General features: G+C 43.0%; 1 protein-coding gene across 11 annotated transcripts in view; it reads right to left on the minus strand.

The window, feature by feature from the left end:
* The window catches only part of FBXO47 (F-box protein 47), a 293,552-nt gene that overhangs the window by 102,592 nt on the left and 167,249 nt on the right, over positions 1–23,711 (minus strand). For all 11 annotated transcript variants that reach the window (XM_073572527.1, XM_073572534.1, XM_073572538.1 and 8 more), the window contains 2 exons: positions 17,112–17,188; positions 14,359–14,436 (listed from right to left, as the gene is read on the minus strand). In XM_073572527.1, the coding sequence (XP_073428628.1) occupies positions 14,359–14,436; positions 17,112–17,188 (155 nt within the window). The remainder of the gene's footprint in view (positions 1–14,358; positions 14,437–17,111; positions 17,189–23,711) is intronic.

The following is a 23,711-nucleotide window of genomic DNA, read 5'->3' on the forward strand; positions in this document are numbered from 1 at the left end:
CTATGAGCGCTGAACACCAGACAACACTCATAGCAATCCGGCTATGACAACCATAGAAGTCTGCTGGATACCTCTGGTTGTCATGCTAACCCATCGGTGACCCGCAATCACGTGATGTGGTCACCGATGGGCGGAATCTCCTGCACGCTTCCGGTTAAGCGCAAGTTAAATGCCACTGTCAGAGATTGACAGCGGCATTTAACAAGTTAAAAGCCACGGGTGGATCGCGATTCCACTCGTGGCTGTTAGAGGCACATGTCAGCTGTTCAAAACAGCTGACATATGCTGGGAAAGATGTGGGCTCAGCGCCGGAGCCCACATCAAAGGGGAAGACACAACATGCGCAGTACATGTATGGTGCATGTCATGAAGGGGTTAAAATCATTTTTCAAGCTGGTGTTATAAAGTATTCTAATTTACTGAGTTAATGGCTTTTGTGCTTTCATTGGCTGTAAGCCATAATCATCAACATTAACAGAAAAACACTTGAAATAAATCAGCTGCTTGTTATGGGGGACTTTAACTACCCGGATATCAACTGGGAAACAGAGATCTGCGAAACCCATAAAGGCAACGGGTGTCTGCTAATAGCCAAGAATAATTATCTTTCACAATTGGTGCAGAATCCAACCAGAGGAGCAACACTTTTAGACCTAATACTATCTAACAGACGTGACAGAATAACAAATCTGCAGGTCGTTGGGCATCTAGGAAATAGCAACCACAATATTGTACAGTTTCACTTGTCTTTCGCTAGGGGGACATGTCAGAGAGTCACAAAAACACTGAACTTTAGGAAGGCAAAGTTTGACCAGCTTAGAGATGCCCTTAATCTGGTTGACTGGGACAATGTCCTCAGAAATAAGAATACAGAAAATAAATGGGAAATGTTTAAGAACATCCTTAATAGGCACTGTAAGCGGTTTATACCTGGTGGGAATAAAAGGACAAGAAATAGGAAAAACCCAATGTGACTAAAACAATGAAGTAAGAGGGGCAATTAACAGTAAAAATAAAGCATTTAAACTACTAAAGCAGGATGGCACCGTTGAAGCTCTAAAAAACCATAAGGAGAAAAATTCTCTATCTAAAAAAATAATTAAAGCTGCCAAAAAGGAAACAGAGAAGCACATTGCTAAGGAGAGTAAAACTAATCCCAAGCTGTTCTTCAACTATATCAATAGTAAAAGAATCAAAAGTGAAAGTGTAGGCCCATTAAAAAATTGTGAGGAAAGTATGGTTTTAGATGATGAGGAAAAAGCTAATATATTAAACACCTTCTTCTCCACGGTATTCACGGTGAAAAATGAAATGCTAGGTGAAATGCAGAGAGACAAAGAAAACCCTATATTAACCCCTTCATGACCCAGCCTATTTTGACCTTAATGACCTGGCCATTTTTTGCAATTCTGACCAGTGTCCCTTTATGAGGTAATAACTCTGGAACGCTTCAACGCATCCTAGCGATTCTGGGATTGTTTTTTCGTGACATATTGGGCTTCATGTTAGTGGTAAATTTAGGTTGATAATTTTTGCGTTTATTTGTGAAAAAATCAGAAATTTGGTGAAAATTTTGAAAATTTCGCAATTTTCAAATTTTGAATTTTTATTCTATTAAACTAGAGAGTTATGTGACACAAAATAGTTACTAAATAACATTTCCCACATGTCTACTTTACATCAGCACAATTTTGGAAGCAAAATATTTTTTGTTAGGAAGTTATAAGGGTTAAAAGTTGACCAGCGATTTCTCATTTTTACAACAAAATTTACAAAACCATTTTTTTTAGGGACCACCTCACATTTGAAGTCACTTTGAGGGGTCTATATGGCAGAAAATACCCAAAAGTGACACCATTCTAAAAACTGCACCCCTCAAGCTACTCAAAACCACATTCAAGAAGATTATTAACCCTTCAGGTGTTTCACAACAGCTAAGGCAATGTGGAAGGAAAAAATGGACATTTTAATTTTTCCAACACAAATTTCCTATCAGCATCAATTTTTTCATTTTCACATGGGCAACAGGATAAAATGGATCCTAAAATTTGTTGGGCAATTTCCCCTGAGTACACCGATACCTCATATGTGGTCATAAACCACTGTTTGGGCGTACAGCAGGGCTCAGAAGGGAAGGAGCACCATTTGACTTTTTGAATGGAAAATATGCTGGAATATTTAGCGCTTGCCATGTCGCGTTTGGAGAGTCCCTGTGTGCCTAAACACTGGAGCTCCCCCACAATTGACCCCATTTTGGAAACTAGACCCCCCAAGGAACTTATCTAGATGCATAGTGATCACTTTGAACCCCCAGGTGCTTCTCAAATTGATCTGTAAAAAAAAAAGTACTTTTTTTTCACAAAAATTATCTTTTAGCCTCAGTTTTTTAAATTTTCACATGGGCAACAGGATAAAATAGATCCTAAAATTTGTTGGGCAATTTCTCCTGAGCACACCAATACCTCATTTGTGGTCATAAACCACTGTTTGGGTGCAGGGCAGGGCCCGGAAGGGAAGGAGCACCATTTGACTTTTTGAATGGAAAATTAGCTTCAATCGTTATCGGACACCATGTCGCGTTTGGAGAGCCCCTGTGTGCCTAAACATTGGAGCTCCCCCACAAGTGACACCATTTTGGTAACTAGACCCCTTAAGGAACTTATCTAGATGTGTAGTGAGCACTTTGAACCCCCAAGTGCCTCACAAAAGTTTATAACATAGAGCAGTGAAAATAAAAAATCATTTTTTTTTCCTCAAAAATGATTTTTTAGCACGCTATTTTTTATTTTCACAAGGGTAACAGGAGAAATTGGACCACAAAAGTTGTTGTCCAGATTGTCCTGAGTATGCTGGTACCCCATATGTGGGGGGGCACTGTTTGGGTGCACGGCAGGGCGCAGAAGGGAATGAGCGCCATTTGACTTTTTGAAATGAAAATTAGCTCCAATCGTTAGCGGACACCATGTCGTGTTTGGAGATCCCCAGTGTGCCTAAACTTTGGAGCTCCCCCACAAATGACCCCATTTTGGAAACTAGACCCCCTAAGGAACTTATCTAGATGCATAGTGAGCACTTTGAACCCCCAGGTGATTCACAGAAGTTTATAATGCAGAGCAGTGAAAATAAAAAATCTTTTTTTTTTCCTAAAAAAAAATTTTTTAGTCCGCAATTTTTTATTTTCACAAGGGTACCAGGATAAATTGGACCCCAAAAGTTGTTTTCCAGTTTGTCCTGAGTACGCTGGTACCCCATATGTGGGGGGGACCACTGTTTGGGCACACGTCGGGGCTCGGAAGGGAAGTAGTGACATTTTGAAATGCTGACTTTGATGGAATGGTCTGCGGGCATCATGTTACATTTGCTGAGCCCCTGTGTGCCTAAACAGTAGAAACCCCCCACAAGGGACCCCATTTTGGAAACTAGACCCCCCAAGGAACTTATCTAGATGTGTGGTGAGCACCTTGAACCCCCAAGTGCTTCACAGAAGATTGTAACGCAGAGCCGTGAAAATAAAAAAATCATTTTTTTCCCTCAAAAAAAATGATTTTTAGCCCGCAATTTTTTTTTTCACAAGGGTAACAGGAGAAATTGGACCCCAAAAGTTGTTGTCTAGTTTGTCCTGAGTACGCTGGTACCCCATATGTGGGAGGGACCACTGTTTGGGCACACGTCGGGGCTCGGAAGGGAAGTAGTGACATTTTGAAATGCTGACTTTGATGGAATGGTCTGCGGGCATCATGTTACATTTGCAGAGCCCTTGATGTTCCTAAACTGTGGAAACCCCCCACAAGTGACCCCATTTTGGAAACTAGACCCCATAAGGAACTTGCCTAGATGTGTGGTGAGCACCTTGAACCCCGAAGTGCTTCACAGAAGATTGTAACGCAGAGCCATGAAAATAAAAAATCTTTTTTTTTCCTCAAAAAATGAATTTTTAGCTCGCAATTTTTTATTTTCACAAGGGTAACAGGAGAAATTGGACCCCAAAAGTTGTTGTCCAGTTTGTCCTGAGTACGCTGGTACCCCATATGTGGGGGGAAACCACTGTTTGGGCACACGTTGGGTCTCAGCAGGGAAGTAGTGACATTTTGAAATGCTGACTTTGATGGAATGGTCTGCGGGCGTCATATTACATTTGCTGAGGCCCTGTGTGCCTAAACAGTAGAAACCTCCCACAAGTGACCCCATTTTGGAAACTAGACCCCCCCAGGGAACTTATCTAGATGTATGGTGAGCACCTTGAACCCCCAAGTGCTTCACAGAAGTTTATAACGCAGAGCCGTGAAAATAAAAAATCATTTTTTCCCTCAAAAAAAATGATTTTTAGCCCGCAATTTTTTTTTCACAAGGGTAACAGGATAAATTGGACCCCAAAAGTTGTTGTCCAGTTTGTCCTGAGTACGCTGATGCCCCATATGTGTGGGGGAACCATTGTTTGGGCACACGTCAGGGCTCGGAATGGAAGTAGTGACGTTTTGAAATGCAGACTTTGATGGAATAGTCTGCAGTCGTCATTACGTTTGCAGAGCCCCTGATGTGCCTAAACAGTGGAAACCCCCCACAAGTGACCCCATTTTGGAAACTAGACCTTCCAAGGAACTTATGTAGATGTATGGTGAGCACTTTCAACCCCCAAGTGCTTCACAGAAGTTTATAATGCAGAGACATGAAAATGAAAAAAACAATTTTTTTCCACAAAAATAATTTTTTAGCCCCCAATTTTTTATTTTCCCAAGGGTAACAGGAGAAATTAGACCCCAAAAGTTGTTGTGCAATTTTTCCTGAGTACGCTGATACCCCATATGTGGGGGTAAACCACTGTTTGGGCACACGTCGGGGCTTGGAAGGGAGTGAGCACCGTTTGACTTTTTGAACGCAAAATTGGCTGGAATCAAAGGTTGCACAATGTCGCGTTTGGAGACCCCCTGATGTGGCTAAACAGTGGAAACCCCTCAATTCTAACTCCAACCCTAACCCCAACACACCCCTAACCACAACCCTAACCCCTACACATCCCTAACCCTAATCCCAACCCTAACCCTAACACACCCCTAACCCCAACACTAACCATAACACTAACCACAAGCCTAACCCTAATTCTAACCCTAACCCTCTTTTCAATCCTAACCCTCTTTTCAACCCTAACCCTCTTTTCAACCCTAACCCTCTTTCCAACCCTAACCCTCTTTCCAACCCTAACCCTAACCCTCTTTCCAACCCTAACCCTCTTTCCAACCCTAACCCTCTTTCCAACCCTAACCCTAACCCTCTTTCCAACCCTAACCCTAACCCTGATGGAAAAATAAAAATAAAAATATTTTCTTTATTTTATTAGTTCTGCCTACCTATGGGGGTGATAATCGGGGGGTTTATTTACTTTTTATTTCATTTTGATCACTCTGAGAGTGATCAAAATGAAATAATGGAATCTGCAGCCGGCAGATTCGGGCGGGCGCACTGCGCATGCGCCCGCCATTTTCCAAGATGGCGGCGCCCATGAACCGGACCCGCCGGACACCGGGAGCGATGGGGGGACTTGGAAGGTGCCAGGGGCGGTGAGTGGGTGAGGGGGGGATCGGAAGCTGGCGGGGAGCGAAGGGAATGGGAGGGGGGGCAGATGATGACAGCGGCGGCAGATCGCCGCTGTCATTCAGTGGCAGGGGGGGCGATCGCCGGTGGGGGGGGTCAAATCGGTGTCTCCAGCCATGTCCGATGCTACTGCAGCATCGGCCATGGCTGGATTGTAATATTTCATCAATTTTCATTGATGAAATATTACTATCGCTCTGATTGGCTGTTTCACTTTTAACAGCCAATCAGAGCGATCGTAGCCACGTGGGGGCGAAGCCACGCCCCCTGTTGTGAATTACAAAGCCCCCTGTATCTGCGGGTCAGGTGACCTTTCATTGACCCCGGTCACCCGACCCGCAGGGGGGCTTTGAATTCATGACACAGGGTATGCGTCATAGGTCGGATTGGCACCGACTTTCATGACGCATACGCTGTGTCACAGGTCGGGAAGGGGTTAAGGGTCACCAATCTAACCCAAGAAGAGGTGCAAAACCGGCTAAATAAGATTAAAATAGATAAATCTCCGGGTCCGGATGGCATACACACACGAGTACTAAGAGAACTAAGTAATGTAATAGACAAACCATTATTTCTTATATTTAGAGACTCTATAGCGACGGGGTCTGTTCCACAGGACTGGCGCATAGCAAATGTGGTACCAATATTCAAAAAGGGCTCTAAAAGTGAACCTGGAAATTATACGCCAGTAAGTCTAACCTCTATTGTTGGTAAAATATTTGAAGGGTTTCTGAGGGATGTTATTCTGGATTATCTCAATGAGAATAACTGTTTAACGCCATATCAGCATGGGTTTATGAGGAATCGCTCCTGTCAAACCAATCTAATCAGTTTTTTATGAAGAGGTAAGCTATAGACTGGACCAAGGTGAGTCATTAGATGTGGCATATCTTGATTTTTCCAAAGCGTTTGATACCGTGCCACACAAGAGGTTGGTACACAAAATGAGAATGCTGGATCTGGGGGAAAATGTGTGTAAATGGGTAAATAACTGGCTTAGTGATAGAAAGCAGAGGGTGGTTATAAATGGTATATTCTCTAGCTGGGTCACTGTGATCTGTGGTGTACCGCAGGGGTCGGTGTTGGGACCTATTCTCTTCAACATATTTATTAACGATCTGGTAGAAGGTTTGCACAGTAAAATATCGATATTTGCAGATGATACAAAACTATGTAAAGCAGTCAATACAAGAGAAGATAGTATTCTGCTACAGATGGATCTGGATAAGTTGGGAACTTGGGCCGAAAGGAGGCAGATGCAGTTTAACAATGATAAATGTAAGGTTATACACATGGGAAGAAGGAATCAATATCACCATTAACCACTGAACAGTAAACCACTGGGTAAATCTGACATGGAGAAGGACTTGGGGATCCTAGTTAATGATAAACTTACCTGGAGCAGCCAGTGCCAGGCAGCAGCTGCCAAGGCAAACAGCATCATGGGGTGCATTAAAAGAGGTCTGGATACACATGATGAGAGCATTATACTGCCTCTGTACAAATCTCTGGATAGACCACACATGGAGTACTGTGTACAGTTTTGGGCACCGGTGCTCAGGAAGGATATAATGGAACTAGAGCGGGCACAAAGGAGGGCAACAAAATTAATAAAGGGGATGGGGAACTACAATACCCAGAGAGATTAGCAAAATTAGGATTATTTAGTCTAGAAAAAAGAAGACTGAGGGGCGATCTAATAACCTTGTATAAGTATATACACTCACTGGCCACTTTATTAGGTACACCTGTCCAACTGTGTGTTAAGACTTAATTTCTAATCAGCCAATCACATGGCGGCAACTCAGTGCATTTAGGCATGTAGACATGGTCAAGACAATCTCCTGCAGTTCAAACCGAGCATCAGTATGGGGAAGAAAGGTGATTTGAGTGCCTTTGAACGTGGCATGATTGTTGGTGCCAGAAGGGCTGGTCTGAGTATTTCAGAAACTGCTGATCTACTGGGATTTTCACGCACAACCATCTCTAGGGTTTACAGAGAATGGTCCGAAAAAGAAAAAAAATCCAGTGAGCGGCAGTTCTGTGGGCGGAAATGCCTTGTTGATGCCAGAGGTCAGAGAAGAATGGGCATACTGGTTCGAGCTGATAGAAAGGCAACAGTGACTCAAATTGCCACCCGTTACAACCAAGGTAGGCAGAAGAGCATCTCTGAACGCACAGTGCGTCGAACTTTGAGGCAGATGGGCTACAGCAGCAGAAGACCACACTGGGTACCACTCCTCTCAGCTAAGAACAGGAAACTGAGGCTACAATTTGCACAAGCTCATCGAAATTGGACAGTAGAAGATTGGAAAAACGTTGCCTGGTCTGATGAGTCTCGATTTCTGCTGCGACATTCGGATGGTAGGGTCAGAATTTGGCGTAAACAACATGAAAGCATGGATCCATCCAGCCTTGTATCAACGGTTCAGGCTGGTGGTGGTGGTGTCATGGTGTGGGGAATTTTTTCTTGGCACTCTTTGGGCCCCTTGGTACCAATTGAGCATCGTTGCAACGCCACAGCCTACCTGAGTATTGTTGCTGACCATGTCCATCCCTTTATGACCACAATGTACCCAACATCTGATGGCTACTTTCAGCAGGATAATGCGCCATGTCATAAAGCTCGAATCATCTCAGATTGGTTTCTTGACCATGACAATGAGTTCACTGTACTCAAATGGCCTCCTCAGTCACCAGATCTCAATCCAATAGAGCATCTTTGGGATGTGGTGGAACGGGAGATTCGCATCAGGGATGTGCAGCCGACAAATCTGCGCCAACTGTGTGATGCCATCATGTCAATATGGTCCAAAATCTCTGAGGAATGCTTCCAGCACCTTGTTGAATCTCTGCCACGAAGAATTGAGGCAGTTCTGAAGGCAAAAGGGGGTCCAACCCGTTACTAGCATGGTGTACCTAATAAAGTGGCCAGTGAGTGTAAGGGGACAATACAAATATCTCTCCGAGGATCTGTTTATACCAAGGAATGTGACGGTCACAAGGGGACATTCTCTGCGTCTGGAGGAGAAAAGGTTTTTCCACCAACATAGAAAAGGATTTTTTACTCTTAGGGCAGTGAGAATCTGGAATTCCCTGCCTGAGAAGGTGGTGATGGCGAACTCAGTCGAAGGGTTCAAGAGAGGCCTGGATGTCTTCCTGGAGCGTAACAATATTGTATCTTACAGTTATTGTTAGGTTCTTTAGAAGGACGTAGATCTGGGGATTTATTCTGACAGAATTTTATAGGCTGAACTGGATGGACTAATGTCTTTTTTTCGGCCTTACTAACTCTCTATGCTGATGACACCCAATTATACACTTCTTCTCCTGACATCACGCCAGCCTTTCTAGAAAACACCAGCGATTGTCTAAACGCTGTGTCTAACATCATGTCCTCACTATATCTGAAACTGAACCTGTGAAAGACTGAACTCCTTGTGTTTCCTACCTCTACTAATGTACCTATACCCGACATTGCCATTTCTGTGTGTGGTTCCACTATTACTCCCCAGCAACATGCCCGCTGTCTTGGGGTCATACTTGATTCCGAGCTTTCCTTTGCCCCCCACATTCGATCACTGGCTCGCTCATGTCATCTGCACCTCAAAAACATTTCTAGAATTCGACCTTTTCTTACTTTTGACTCTGCAAAAACTCTTACTGTTTCTCTTATTCATTCTCGTCTCGACTATTGTAACTCTCTTCTAATCGGTCTCCCTCTTACCATACTCTCCCCTCAAAAACATTTCTAGAATTCGACCTTTTCTTACTTTTGACTATGCAAAAACTCTTAGGCTAAGTGCACACGTACCGGAACTCTCGCGGAAATTACCGCGAGAATTCTGGAATTCCAGTCCGCGGGAAAATCGCATTTTAAATTCCCGCGATTTTCCCGCGGAAAAACTAGCATTTTGCAAGCGTATTTAGCTTGCAAAATGCTAGCGTTTTCCAAGCGATCTGGAGCATCGCTTGGAGAACTGATTGACAGGTTGGTCACACTCGTCAAACATTGTGTTTGACGAGTGTGACCAACTTTTTACTATTGAGGCCGCCTATGCAGCATCAGTAATAAAAGATAGAATGTAAAAAAAAAAAAAAAAATAGTGTTATTCTCACCCTCCGACGTCCCGCGCATCCGTTCCCAGTAATCCTTTGCGAAAATGCCCGCGATGACGTCAGTTCTCGCGGGATCGCGATGTCTCGCGGTAATTCGCGATGACGTCGCGCGAATGACCGCGAGACTTCGCGATCCCGCGAGAAGGGACGTCATCGCGAGCATTTTCGCAAACGACTACTGGGAACGAGAGCGTGAAGAGAAGCGGGAAGGCTGCGCGGGACGCCGGAGGGTGAGAATAACAATATTTTTTATTTTTAAATTCTATTTTTTACAGGGATATGGTACCCAAAGCCCGGAGGACAGTCTCCTCTCCTCCGGACCATGGGTACCATCCGCAATTGTTCTGCTTACTTTCCGCATGGTGTGCACAGCCACATGCGGGAAATAAGCGGAACAATGCATTCCTATGGGTGCGGGATCGCCGCGATTCCGCAAATTAATGAGCATGCTGCGGTTTTTACCGCAAAGCGATTCCGCCACGGTAAAAACCGCAGCATTAGCACAGCATTGCGGAATCCCATAGGAATGCATGGGATGCTTATTTTTCGCGTTTTTGCGGCAAAATCGCGCGGTTAAAACCGCCGCGGAAACGCGAAAAAAACGCCACGTGTGAACTCAGCCTTACTGTTTCTCTTATTCATTCTCGTCTCGACTATTGTAACTCTCTTCTAATCGGTCTCCCTCTTACCATACTCTCCCCTCTCCAATCCGTCTTGAATGCTGCAGCCAGCATCATATTCCTCACCAATCGTTACACCGATGCCTCTACCTTGTGCCAGTCATTACACTGGCTACCCATCCACTCCAGAATTCAGTATAAACTTATTACCCTCACCCACAAAGCCCTCCCTGACTCAGCACCACCCTACATCTCCCTTGTTTATACCACCCTACCCGCGCCCTCCGTCCTGCTGATGACCTGAGGTTAGCATCCTCAATAATCAGAACCTCCCACTCCCGTCTCCAAGACTTTACACGTGCTGCGCCAATTCTTTGGAATGCACTTCCCAGGTCAATACGATTAGTCCCCAATCCCCACAATTTTAAGCGTGCCCTGAAAACGCATTTATTCAGACTGGCCTATCGCCTCAACACATTAACCCTCTGTGTCTGTACTGTTACACACTTAACATTATGGCTGGTCCATACAATCAGGGCAACTGTTACCACCCACCTTTCGTGTCTACCTCTTTCCTCATAGACTGTAAGCTTACGAGCAGGGCCCTCACTCCTCTTGGTATTTGTTATAATCTATGTGATTATTGTTATGCTGTAATGTCTATTGTCTGTACAAATCCCCTCTAAAATGTAAAGTGCTGCGGAATATGTCGGCGCTATAGAAATAAAATTTATTATTATTATTATGTTACTATGTTACTCTGTAATGACTCTATATAATACATGAGTTTCACTTTCTGTATTGAAGAACAGAAATAAATTAACTTTTTGATGATATTCTAATTTTGTGAGAAACACCTGTACCCCTGCACACAGGAAAAGTTGTGTGAGCCAGCTGGTGTGAATTACCGTCACGTGGTTCAGAAGAGGATTGGAATGGAAATGGGAGAAAACAGCGATTGATAATTATTTTAACACATGTGCAATACACTCTTTCATATTGCTAAGGAATAAAAATTTGTCTGGAAGTTCTTCTTTAGGCTGTGCCCACGTTGCATTTTTTTAAGCATTTTTCGGGGTCAAACCGCATCAAAAACGCTTAAAAGAAGCATCCCATTCATTTTAATGCATTTTGGCCTTTTTGTGCCAATGGATGGGTTTTTTACCGCTAAGGAAACGCTTAGCGGTAAAAAACGCAGCATGTTCATTAATTTCCGCTTAGGTCCGCGTTTTTGGCTATTTCCTATAGCCCAGAAGACGCGCGGAAAAAAAGCATCAAAAACGCGCGTTTTTTCCGCAAAAAAACCGCGCGTTTTTTTTCTGCGCGTTTTCTGGGAAGGTGACCCGTTTCCTGAGCATTTAAAAACGCTAATGTGGGCACATAGCCTTAAGGCCACATTCACACGGTCAGTAATTTTACCTCAGTATTTGTAAGCCAAAACCAGGAGTGGGTGATAAATACAGAAGTGGTGACGTGTTACTATTATACTTTTCCTCTGACTGTTACACTCCTGTTTTTGGCTTACAAATACTGGGGTAAAAAAAACTCATCAAATACTAAATATGTGAACATGTCCTTATGGTTCAATGTCTGGATTAATATAAGTACTTTGTTGGATTCAATATTTTCCTGCTCATTCTTGGGACAGTGCTATAACGCAGTTGAAAGTGAAAACAAAACCAATATACTGTTTTACCCTCATTAGGCAGGGTAAACTATTACAGATTTCCACTGTGGGGCGATCCACAATAGTGTTTGCAGTTTTGACACTTTCAACTGGCTTGCCAAACAGAATAGCATTGAAATTTGTTTCTTAGTTCAATGGAAAAAGACACATCATTCTCTGGATGTGGAAGATTGTTCATATATTTACAAACTGAGCAATGTCAAAATCAAGGCCAGACATCAAGTGTGAAATATTTCTGTTCATAAAATATGCTAGTTATGCAAATTGTCTCTTCAGAGAGGAAGAGGACTAGAACTCTAGTGCCACCTATTGGAAGTAGCAATCCTAAAAGTCAATGTCGACCCTTTGACGAGCCTTGTTACATGACTAAGGATAAAAGCCAAGCCAGAATCTCAATTTGCAGACACTGTGTTTCTTTTTTTGTTTTTTTTTGTTAAAACCATTCAGGTTAGTTATAAACAACTCAATATAAGCTCATCAACTTCAACGTCGTTGTTTCAACTCTCATCATCATGGTTCATATTTATTTTAGTATAGCAAACCAAGGGTGTACACAAAAAACATCCTAAACATCAATAAACATCATTAGAATTCATTGATATTTTATCAGGTGCTGCCATTTTTTAAATTTCCAGACACCCTCTGCATCAGAACCACCACCGCCTTTGCTGTCTAATTTATAAATCAAGTATAATCTAGAAAGGACCAGCCCGACACACTTATTCACAGATACATCCTTCTCTTTGAAAATTCCTAAATTCCTCACATCCCACAAACTCTGCATCACACAAGTCATAATTAACCATAGGATTCTATTTTTCACACGACGACATGCACCAATTCCAAACATCGCAACACGCCAGTCAATAAAACTCACACCTGCTAAGTCCTTACACAACCCACCTACACACTTCCACACACTGCTCTCGTAATCAAAGTCTGACATAATATGCTACACAGTCTCATATCCACCACATCCTTCCCTCGGGCACACATCAGTTCTGGTCCGACCTCGTCTCTTCTGAACCTGTCGCACAGGCAAAATATTGTGCAAGGACATCCATACAATATCCCTTTGTCTATTAGACATCCCGTGCGTTCCCAAACTCTTCCATGCAACCGAAACTTAATTCCCTCTCAACCCCACAATATTGCATTCCACATCATTCTTACGTATTATTTTCATCACATTCTTAGCCATTCTAAAATCATTCATCGGCACACTCAGTAAATCATGCTTCCTCACAAACTTCTCAATCACCTCATACCAGACCGGACACTGGAAAGCAACAGGCACTCTAGCATCCCTCTTTCTCCAACATAAGCCATATAACATCCAACCAGCAGAATAGCTTGCCATATACGCTCCCTTATTTCCTTTATTCAGCAAAATAACAACAGTTTTGATATACTGAAGCCCCAGAAAAATCTCAATGTTTGGAAAGGCCATGCCACCATGGTGACACGCCTTAAAAAGACTTTCTCTCTTAAGTTTATCTATTTTACTGCTCCAGACAAAAGTAAAAACTTTTCCACTCTTTTTATTTTCCTACACGATGGTGGAAAAACTGTTGCAATAAAAAGCAAAATCAGAAGAATCACCGCTTTTATGACCAAAATCTTACCACTCAAGGTCAAGTCTCTCAGTCGCCAAAAATTTAACTTACGTTCTATGCGCAATCCACACTCCTCCCAGCTCTCCTTACATTCCAAGTCCTTATTAAATAATACTCCCAGCACTTTGATAGCACCCTCCTGACAATTTACCCCTCCATTTTAACCCTGTCATCCCCAAAACATTTAAAACTACATTTATTCCAATTCACTCTAAAGCCAGATGCACCACAGAAAAACTTCTGTATCATTTCTCCTTGCGGAGAGTGACATGCTAAGCATGTCGAGATGAGGAGTTCTAGTCCTCTTCCTCTCTGAAGAGACAATTTGCATAATTAGCATATTTCCCAGAGGACCATTGCGGCTTTTAAGTCTCCTCATCTCGACATGCTTAGCATGTCACTCTTCGCAAGGAGAAATTATACTTTTTGGATATTGTTCTTAAAATAAAAATCTTATTGGGCACATATACCATAGTTGTTCTTTACTGGAATCCAGTTTTTAGGTAATGTAATGATTTCCTTTCCATTAAGTCATTACACATAATGAATTAATAAAATTGAAACACTCTCATACAGCATCTGTTTGCTTGTGATTTTGTTTCTATACTGTGTACATGCATGTGTGTTTCTTTATAAGCACGTCTCATCAACACTATCTGTAGAAGTGCTGTCCATAAGGAAGATAACAATCGGTTAAATCCTTTCATATTATCTAGCAGAAACACACCTTTAAAAATGCACCATAGCACAGGAGACCCAGACACTGTATTGGAGATGTACAGCCACATAATTTAAAACATGAAATCTGCAGAAGAAAACAAAGGTAAATTTCTTAAACATACTAAAGGGCCCAAACTCAGTAAGCTTCTGATTTTACGTGGAATGCAATCTTGTCATTAACGTCTGGATGCTATAATATTTAGGCACTCACAATATTGAGGTATCATTCATATATCACAAGAAGCTGCCAAATGGCTGTTTAGCCTATATTTGTTCTGCATTTGCCCCCACATTGTTCCTCCCCCTGGTTGTCATTATTGCTATAAATATTGTGCACTTGCTTCCATTGTGAACTGAGCTTAAAATTCCATAAATGACTTCCAGGCAGTGATACTTCCATAAAGGAATTCCAATCTAGCAAAAGTCTTAAAAGGCCACAACTCATTTTTATCACGGTTGATTGCCAGAGATAGATAACTGGCTTCAAAGTAATAGCAATTATCCAGATGCAAAATGACAAGAACATTTCCAACATTATATTAAAATATTATTTTCCAACATAAAATATCCAGATAAAAGTAAAGTGCAAAAGATAAAAAAAAAAAAAAGAAAAACATAAGAATTTCACATTTTACTTTGTCAATGAAAATACATTGAAGGAATTAAATTAAAGGGACCTTGCCATCCAAAAATTATATTTAATTGCAGATATAGTGGTATTCTGAAAATAAAATTCAGTTTAACCCCTTAACAACCAGGGGTATTTTTGGTTTTGCATTTTCATTTTTTGCTCCCCTTCTTCCTAGAGCCATAACATTTTTATTTTTTGCTCAAAATGGCCATGTGAGAGCTTATTTTTGCGAGATGAGTTGTACTTTTGAACTACACTATTCGTTTTACCATGTTGTGTAACAGAAAACGGGAATAAAATTTACAGGTGCAGTGAAATTGCAAAAAAATAGTGCAATCCCACACTTGTTTTTTGTTTGGCTTTTTTACTAAGTTCACTACATGGTAAAACAGACCTGCCATTATGATTCTCCAGGTCATTACAAGTTCATAAACACCAAACATGTCTAGGTTCTTTTTTATGTAAGTGGTGAAATAAAATTCCAAAGTTTGTAAAAAAAAAAAGAAAAAAAAAGTTGCCATTTTCCGAGACCCGTAACGTCTCCATTTTTCGGGATCTGTGGACGGGTGAGGACTTATTTTTTGCGAGCCGAGCTGATGTTTTTATTGTGATACCATTTTGATGCAGATACGTTCTTTTGATCACCCGTTATTGCATTTTATTGCAATGTTTCAGCGACCAAAAAAATATAATTCTGGCGGTTCAATTTTTTTATCGCTACGCCGTTTACCGATTTGATTAATTCTTTTTTTATATTGATAGGTCAGGCGATTTTGAACGCGGCAATACCAAATATGTGTATATTTGATTTTTTTTTTAATTGTTTAATTTTGAATGGGGTGAAAGGGGAGTGGTTTGAACTTTTTTTTATTTTTTTAATATTTTTAAAAACATTTTTTTTTTACTTTTTGCAAGCTTCAGTAGTCTCCATGGGAGACTAGAAGCTGCACTTGTCCGATCACCTCTGATACATACAGCTGGGTTGCAGCCCTGCTCTATGTATCAGAAATGCTCACTTGCTATGAGCGCCAACCACCAGGCGGCGCTCATTGCGATCCAGCAATGACAACCACAGGGGTCTTCTCCTGACCCTGGGTTGTCATGGCAACCCATCGGCGACCCGCAGTCATGTGACACGGGCGCCGATGGGAGGAAGAAAGGACGCGCTTCCTGTGCGTGCATGTTAAATGCCGCTGTCAGAGTTTGACAGCGGCATTTAACATGTTAACAGCCGGAGTGAATCATGATTTCACCCACAGCTGTTCCGAGCACATGTCAGCTGATCTACCTGAGCCACTTGTGTGGGTTGTAGAGTCCGTCTCATGCTACCACGAGTGTGAAAGCACAACCAACATTCAAATGTGACCAAAACATCAACCAGAAAGCATTGGTACTGAGATGTGGTCTGTGGTCCCCACCTGCAGAACCACTCCTTTATTGAGTGTGTCTTGATAATTGCCAATAATTTCCATCTGTTGTCTATTCCATTTGCGCAACAGCATGTGAAATTGATTGTCAAACAGTGTTGCTTCCTAAGTTTCCCAGAAGTTTGATTTACTTGGAGTTATATTCTGTTGTTAAGTGATCCCTTTATTTTTTTGAGCAGTGTACTTTAATGCTGATCAATGGTGTTGTTGGGAGTCAAACCCCCATGAATCAAACATTGATGGATAATTTGGGGCCATCAATGTTATTTTTTACATTAAAAAGTGCATACATTATTAAATTAAGTTCTTAGACCTTATAAGGCTGGTATACTTACTTTGAAAATCTGTGTCAGAATGGTTGCATGAAAGTTTATACTTAATCTTAACCCACCTAGCTTGAAGCACAGCTCATCAGTGTCCCTTCTGCTGCTGAGCTTTCACACATTTTATTTACATGCTACCGCTATCAGTCACGTTGGGTGACCAGAGACAGAATATATTGAGACCCATGAGCTTTTATCTTTTTTGCTGAACTTTAAAATGTTCATCTTAATATCAGGATTATATAATCATTCTAACATTGATTTTCTAAGAAAGTACATCAGCCTCGTCAGGTCTATGTGCTCTATTTAATAATGTATACAGTCTGTTTTCTAACAGTAATTCTGAAAAATATTTTCAAAAATGTTACAAGAATCTTACTTCAGAAACAGTCTTATGAATAAACTTGAGCCTCTCTCTGGTGGGTAGTAGTAGTGTACACCTCTTAAACAACAAACCTGCAAAATAGAAGAATACACTGACTAAGTCTCAGTAAATCAGGGTTAAGCCGGCGTCACACTAGAGAGGAATACGGATGAGTGAGAGGCATTAAAAACACGCATTGCACACGGACCAATGATTCTCTATGAGTTAGCTCCCATCAGCCGTATTTTTGTTGCATATTTTTTACGGGCCGAGCCAATCGCAGCATGCTGCGATTGTCAGCGTACTACGACTGTAGTACGCCAATGCAAGTCTATGGGTGCGCAAAAACAACGCATTACACACGGACCACACATGTGACTTGCGAGAAATACGCGAGACTTCTCCTGGTGACAGGAAATGGGCCAATCCATCATCAGGAAGCTTAGACATGCAAATTAGCTCAAAAAGCGCTCCAGACATCCAGGAAGTATGCCTCCATGGAGTACAGCATCATGTCTAGCCACATTAATGTGGAGCTCTTAATTGTTTTGGTCCAGGAAAGGCCCAAACTTTGGGACCAACGGGATGCCCATTATTCTGACCGGGTCCGAAAAGAGGCGGCATGGAGGCGCATCTGTGTGCACGTTTCCAGACTTTGCCCAACGGCCACGTGAGGAGCAACAACAAATTCGTAAGTAATTGCCGTTTTACCAATCAGCTTAAAGGCCAGAAGTGAGCTTTTTGAAAAGTAGCCCCTACAATCCTATACTGTGTATGTAGGTATCCCTGTTTGCTAACGAAAAATTTAGCTAAAAAGCACCCCCTACTAGGCCACATGACTATGCGAAATATTAGGAATATTGCTTGGCACATTTCACAAAGTTAAAGTCCATTTTCACTTCACATTGCAGTTGAGGATGTGATGAGATGCTGGCGCAGCATCCGCGACCAGTACCGGCGGGAAAGACAGCAGAGGGCCAGGAGTGGGGCAGCAGCACCGACCAAGCGGAAATACATATATTTTGACCGCTTGTGATTTTTGGCACCCAGTATGGATCTCAGACCGTAAGTACAGACATCACACCACATGACACATATGCTTTTTAGGGTGAGAGCTACATTTTTTTTTGTACATTTCCTAACAGAACTCAGTCCATCCTCACAGAGAGGGAGACAGGGTCGGATACTGAGCCCATTATGGACCCGGACGGGGGATGTGAAGAGGTGGCTGGCCCATGTTCTGACCCGAGCTTTTGCAACCCCCAAGCTCCACCAGCACCAGGACCAGCATCAGGTTCTGGACCTGGTCCAGAACCAGCAGAGCCACCAGCAGCCAGCAACATGGAAGACCCCGGCAACAGCAGCAGCCCTACTGGCCGTCTTGAGGGGTCCCCCCAGCCTGCAGCCGTAGGCCACCGTGGGAGACGGAGAAGAGACAACACTGCCTCTGACACCTGGAGGCATGTAGACACAGGTGTCCTAAATTAACTGTCCAGGGCTGCCCAGGATGAGGGTGAAGAGGCATATTCCCGAAGCCTGGTCCTGTAGCTCCGTCCCCTACCCTGTGATGTGAGGCTACGTGTGCGAGGATCCATTCAGATCCTAATTGAAGCATGCACCCACCCCAATGACCCATATGAGTTGTTTGAGTATCTTGAGAGGTGGCAGCTCTCAACCCGTAACCGTCTCCGCCTTGCCCGACAACCAGATGTGCATGCTCAATTAGGATCTGAAGTTCCGCCTGCACGTGTGCCTACACCTACACGCATTCCCCCCCAAAACCAACCTTGGCAACAACAGGGACAAATGGCAGCCTATAACCAACCTGCCCAATATGGCCACTTGTACAGACCCGGTGTTGGAGGCTGGCCCCAACCTGGGTTTGGACGACATGGTCATATTGGGGGGTATGATGGACGTGGCTACAATCAGCAACAGGATTTTAATCGCCATTATCCTTATGGTCTCTTTGGTATGCAGCTACATGACCATGGCCACATATTCCCACAGGGCCAAGAACAACCACCCCAACAGGGTGATGGTCAAGCTGGGCACCCCAACCTCCAACAAAGAGATGAAGGCCTCCCGCCATCACCTCCGCCAAGCTACCAGCAGTTATAAAAACAAAAAGTTGTGTATGTTTTTGTGTTAGAAAATTATTTTTTCTTGTTACCTATTTGGGTGTCCAAATAATATAATGTTCTATACAGAAAAGGCTAAATGGCCAAGGCAATATCTGCCATATGACCAAAATATGGTCAACAGTATTCTAAGTTATTTTTTGCATTTATAAAAAATTTGAAAATGCAACTTTGGCCCTCTTCTTGAATTATTTTAGGCATTCGAATAAGTAAGTCAACTTTAGCCCATATAAACCGAACACACAAATCATAGAACAGAAAAAAAATAGATTTATATACAAACACACACATAAGAACATCACAACATAGATACAGCCTGATCTTGCCAGGTAGTAGCACCATGAGGTGAAACAAAATACTGGGTGAACACATCCCGTACTTTGAGTACTGAGAGAGGACGCCGTAAAGGGGGCACATGTGGCCTAGGCCTATCCCCATTGTCCACCACACCTTCAGTCACATCAGATGAGGAGCAATCATGCAGTCTAGTGAAGTTATGGAGGATCACACAAGCTTTGATGACTTCATTGACGTTGGCTTCACTCAGCTGAATGGCAGACTGGAGGACACACCATTTGGCACAAAGAATGATGAAGGCGCACTCCACCAGTCTTCGGGCACATGAAAGGCGCAAATTAAAAATCCTGTGCCGGTGGTAAAGGTTTCTGCGTGGGTATGGCCTCATGACATGCCTGGTCAATTGGAAGGCTTCATCCCCCACTAGGACATAAGGCACCGCTTCTTGATTTGAGCCTGGCAGCTGACGTGGTGGTGGTAGGTGCAACTGGTTATTGCGCAGTCGCCGACCCATAATGGAAGAATTGAAGACTCGAGAGTCTCCAGTTCTTCCATAAGCCCCAATGTCTACAATTATAAACCTGTAGTTACTGTCAACCAGAGCCAACAAAACTACAGAAAAATATTGTTTATAATTATAGAATTGGGACCCTGAGTTCAGCGGCTTACGCACACGGATGTGCTTCCCATCCAGGGCTCCAATACAATTGGGGAATTGGCAGTGCAACTCAAATCCCCTGGCAATCCTCAACTATGTCTCCCATCTTGGGCTCTGGCATGACCAGATGATGAAGTCTGGACCAGATTTCAGAACATGTAGCACGAACGATGCCAGATATTGTTGATCGCCCAATCAAAAACTCCAGATGGAGTGCGGCATAGGAAAGGCCAGTTGTGAGGAACCTACAATTAAACAAATGTAGAAAATATATACATTAATACATGCTAAAGGATGCACACATTACATATAGATCACCAGAACAGTGTGTAAGTAAGAAGCTAGGCGAACAATACATATACACATGTATCACAGCTATGTAATGTGGAATAACACATCAAAGTCTTCTAACTTTTAGAGTATATATTTGGTACCAATTCATAATGTTACTCGGCCAAAAAGGTGTTACTGAGTAAAAGAATTCTTTTGGAAATTAATCATCTACATACATTCTGTAGCTGAGGAAAACATATCATAACGTAAGGAGAAGCCGCTCCTCCGCAGAGATACATTTGCGCATCCGGGTGTCCTGGAAGGTGATCCCTGGGTGCACTGTCTCCAACAAAACATCAAAGGTAGAAACGGTCAGCTGACAATAGAGGAAGAACTTGTCGGGATGTGTCCTCAGAGCTGCATAAAGCTTGTGAAAATGGCCTTTATTGAGGCGTTGTCTCAAATGCGGATGCACCCAGATTTGTCTCCTCCTCGGATCCACAATCACTGGGTATGGCTGGCCAAAGCGCCGGGACAAAACCCAGTTGAACAGAACATGGTCAGTTGGGGTGAACTGAAGTGTGTCTGACATGTTTGCTAACAACCACCAAGACACCAACACAAGCACAGCACCAAAATGGGCAGATTGGAGGCTGTCACCTGATGTTGAGGCAATAAATAGGGTTGGTGCTGATGATTTAAATTATGTACAGGCCTCAAAACCGTTAAATGTCCATTTTGCAAGATTGCGAGAAAAAAACGCTATACGGATCACATACGGATGCTTACATGAGAAAAATACACGGCAACATCCTGACAACGGATGACATACGGATCACTATTTAGGGACCATTTATGCATATTACGGCCGCACAATACGGTCCATATTTTTCGGCATTGTGTGTGACTCCAGCCTTAGGGTGAGTGCACACAGTGCGGATTGAGCTGCAGATTTTTCCGCGCGGATTTGCAGGTAAAACCGCAGGTAAAGTGATCTGCGGTTTACCTGCGGATTTGCCTGCAGTTTTCCCCTGCGGTTTGACACCTGGACAATGGAACAGGTGTCAAACCGCTGCAGAATCCGCTGAAAGAATTGACATGCTGCGGATTTAAAACCGCAGCAAATCTGCGCGGAAAAATCCGCAGCATGTGCACTGCGAATTTGAAATCCCATTGAATTGCTTTGTACTGTACAATGCCTGCGGATCTGCTGCGGATCCGCAGCAGAATCTGCAACGTATGCACATACCCTTATGTGATCCTATGTACAGAAGCAGCCGCTGAAGGCAGTACAGGGTGGGGGGTCAGGAAGCGTCCTAACACACTGACTTTGTGTGAGCTCTCAGCTCACTACGTGCAGGGCTGATGATTCGTTAGAACCAATCATAATGAATGGAGTTAAGTGGTACCGTTCACCAAGCACTAAAGGTACTGTCACACTTAGCGATGTACCAGCGATCCCGACCAGCGATATGACGCGGTCAGGATCGCTGGTACATCGCTAAGTGGTCGCTAGTGAGCTGCCACACAGGCAGATCTCACCAGCGACATCGCTGGGGACGGGGATCGCTACTTACCTGTCACACCAGGCGATCCTGCGTCCTCCCGCCCGGCTCCACGCGTCGCTTGTCCTCACAGCAGGAAGCGCCGCAGGAAGCTGACGACGAGAAACAGTCCTGGACGTTCTCGCGCGATCAGCGATAACCAGCGGGGGAGCCGGTCGTAGGTAAGTATCACACATAGCGATATCGCTAGCAATATCGCTATAACGTCACTAGTTATAGCGATATTGCTAGCGATATCTCTTAGTGTGACATGCCCTTTAGTCATGCCAAGGGTGCACCGAAGCCCCCTCATTTAAATATATAGTAAAACTGTATTCAGATAAACCAAAATAATTAAAATCTGTACAACAAATATAATGTTTATATGATCTACAGTTGTGGCCAAAAGTATTGACACCCCGGCAATTTTGTCAGCTAATACTCAGTTTCTTCCTGAAAATTATTGCAAACACAAATTCTTTGTTGTTATTATTATCTTCATTTAATTTGTCTTAAATGAAAAAACACAAAAATAATTGTCCTAAAGCCAAATTGGATATAATTCCACACCAAACATAAAAAAGAGGGTGGACAAAAGTATTGGCACTGTTCAAAAAATCATGTGATGCTTCTCTAATTTGTGTAATTAACAGCACCTGTAACTTACCTGTGGCACCTAACAGGTGTTGGTAATAACTAAATCACACTTGCAGCCAGTTGACATGGATTAAAGTTGACTCAACCTCTGTCCTGTGTCCTTGTTTGTACCACATTGAGCATGGAGAAAAGAAAGACCAAAGAACTGTCTGAGGACTTGAGAAACCAAATTGTGAGGAAGCATGAGCAATCTCAAGGCTACAAGTCCATCTCCAAAGACCTGAATGTTCCTGTGTCTACCGTGCGCAGTGTCATCAAGAAGTTTAAAGCTCATGGCATTGTGGCTAACCTCCCTAGATGTGGACGGAAAAGAAAAATTGACAAGAGATTTCAACGCAAGATTGTGCGGATGTTGGATAATGAACCTCCACTAACATCCAAACAAGTTCAAGCTGCCCTGCAGTCCGAGGGTACAACAGTGTCAACCCGTACTATCCGTTGGCATCTGAATGAAAAGGGACTGTATGGTAGGAGACCCAGGAAGACCCCACTTCTTACCCCGAGACATAAAAAAGCCAGGCTGGAGTTTGCCAAAACTTACCTGAAAAAGCCAAAACGTTTTGGAAGAATCTTCTCTCGTCAGATGAGACAAAAGTAGAGCTTTTTGGGCAAAGGCATCAACATAGCATTTACAGGAGAAAAAAAGAGGCATTCAAAGAAAAAAAACACGGTCCCTACAGTCAAACATGGCGGAGGTTCCCTGATGTTTTGGGGTTGCTTTGCTGCTTCTGGCACTGGACTGCTTGACCGTGTGCATGGCATTATGAAGTCTGAAGACGACCAACAAATTTTGCAGCATAATGTAGGGCTCAGTGTGAGAAAGCTGGGTCTCCCTCAGAGGTCATGGGTCTTCCAGCAGGACAATGACCCAAAACACACTTCAAAAAGCACTAGAAAATGGTTTGAGAGAAAGCACTGGAGACTTCTAAGGTGGCCAGCAATAAGTCCAGACCTGAATCCCATAGAACACCTGTGGAGAGATCTAAAAATGGCAGTTTGGAGAAGGCACCCTTCTAATATCAGGGACCTGGAGCAGTTTGCCAAA

This window comes from Dendrobates tinctorius, unplaced genomic scaffold, assembly GCF_039654945.1.
Source record: "Dendrobates tinctorius isolate UK_male_01 unplaced genomic scaffold, ASM3965494v1 ptg000032l, whole genome shotgun sequence".
Classification (NCBI taxonomy): domain Eukaryota; kingdom Metazoa; phylum Chordata; class Amphibia; order Anura; family Dendrobatidae; genus Dendrobates; species Dendrobates tinctorius.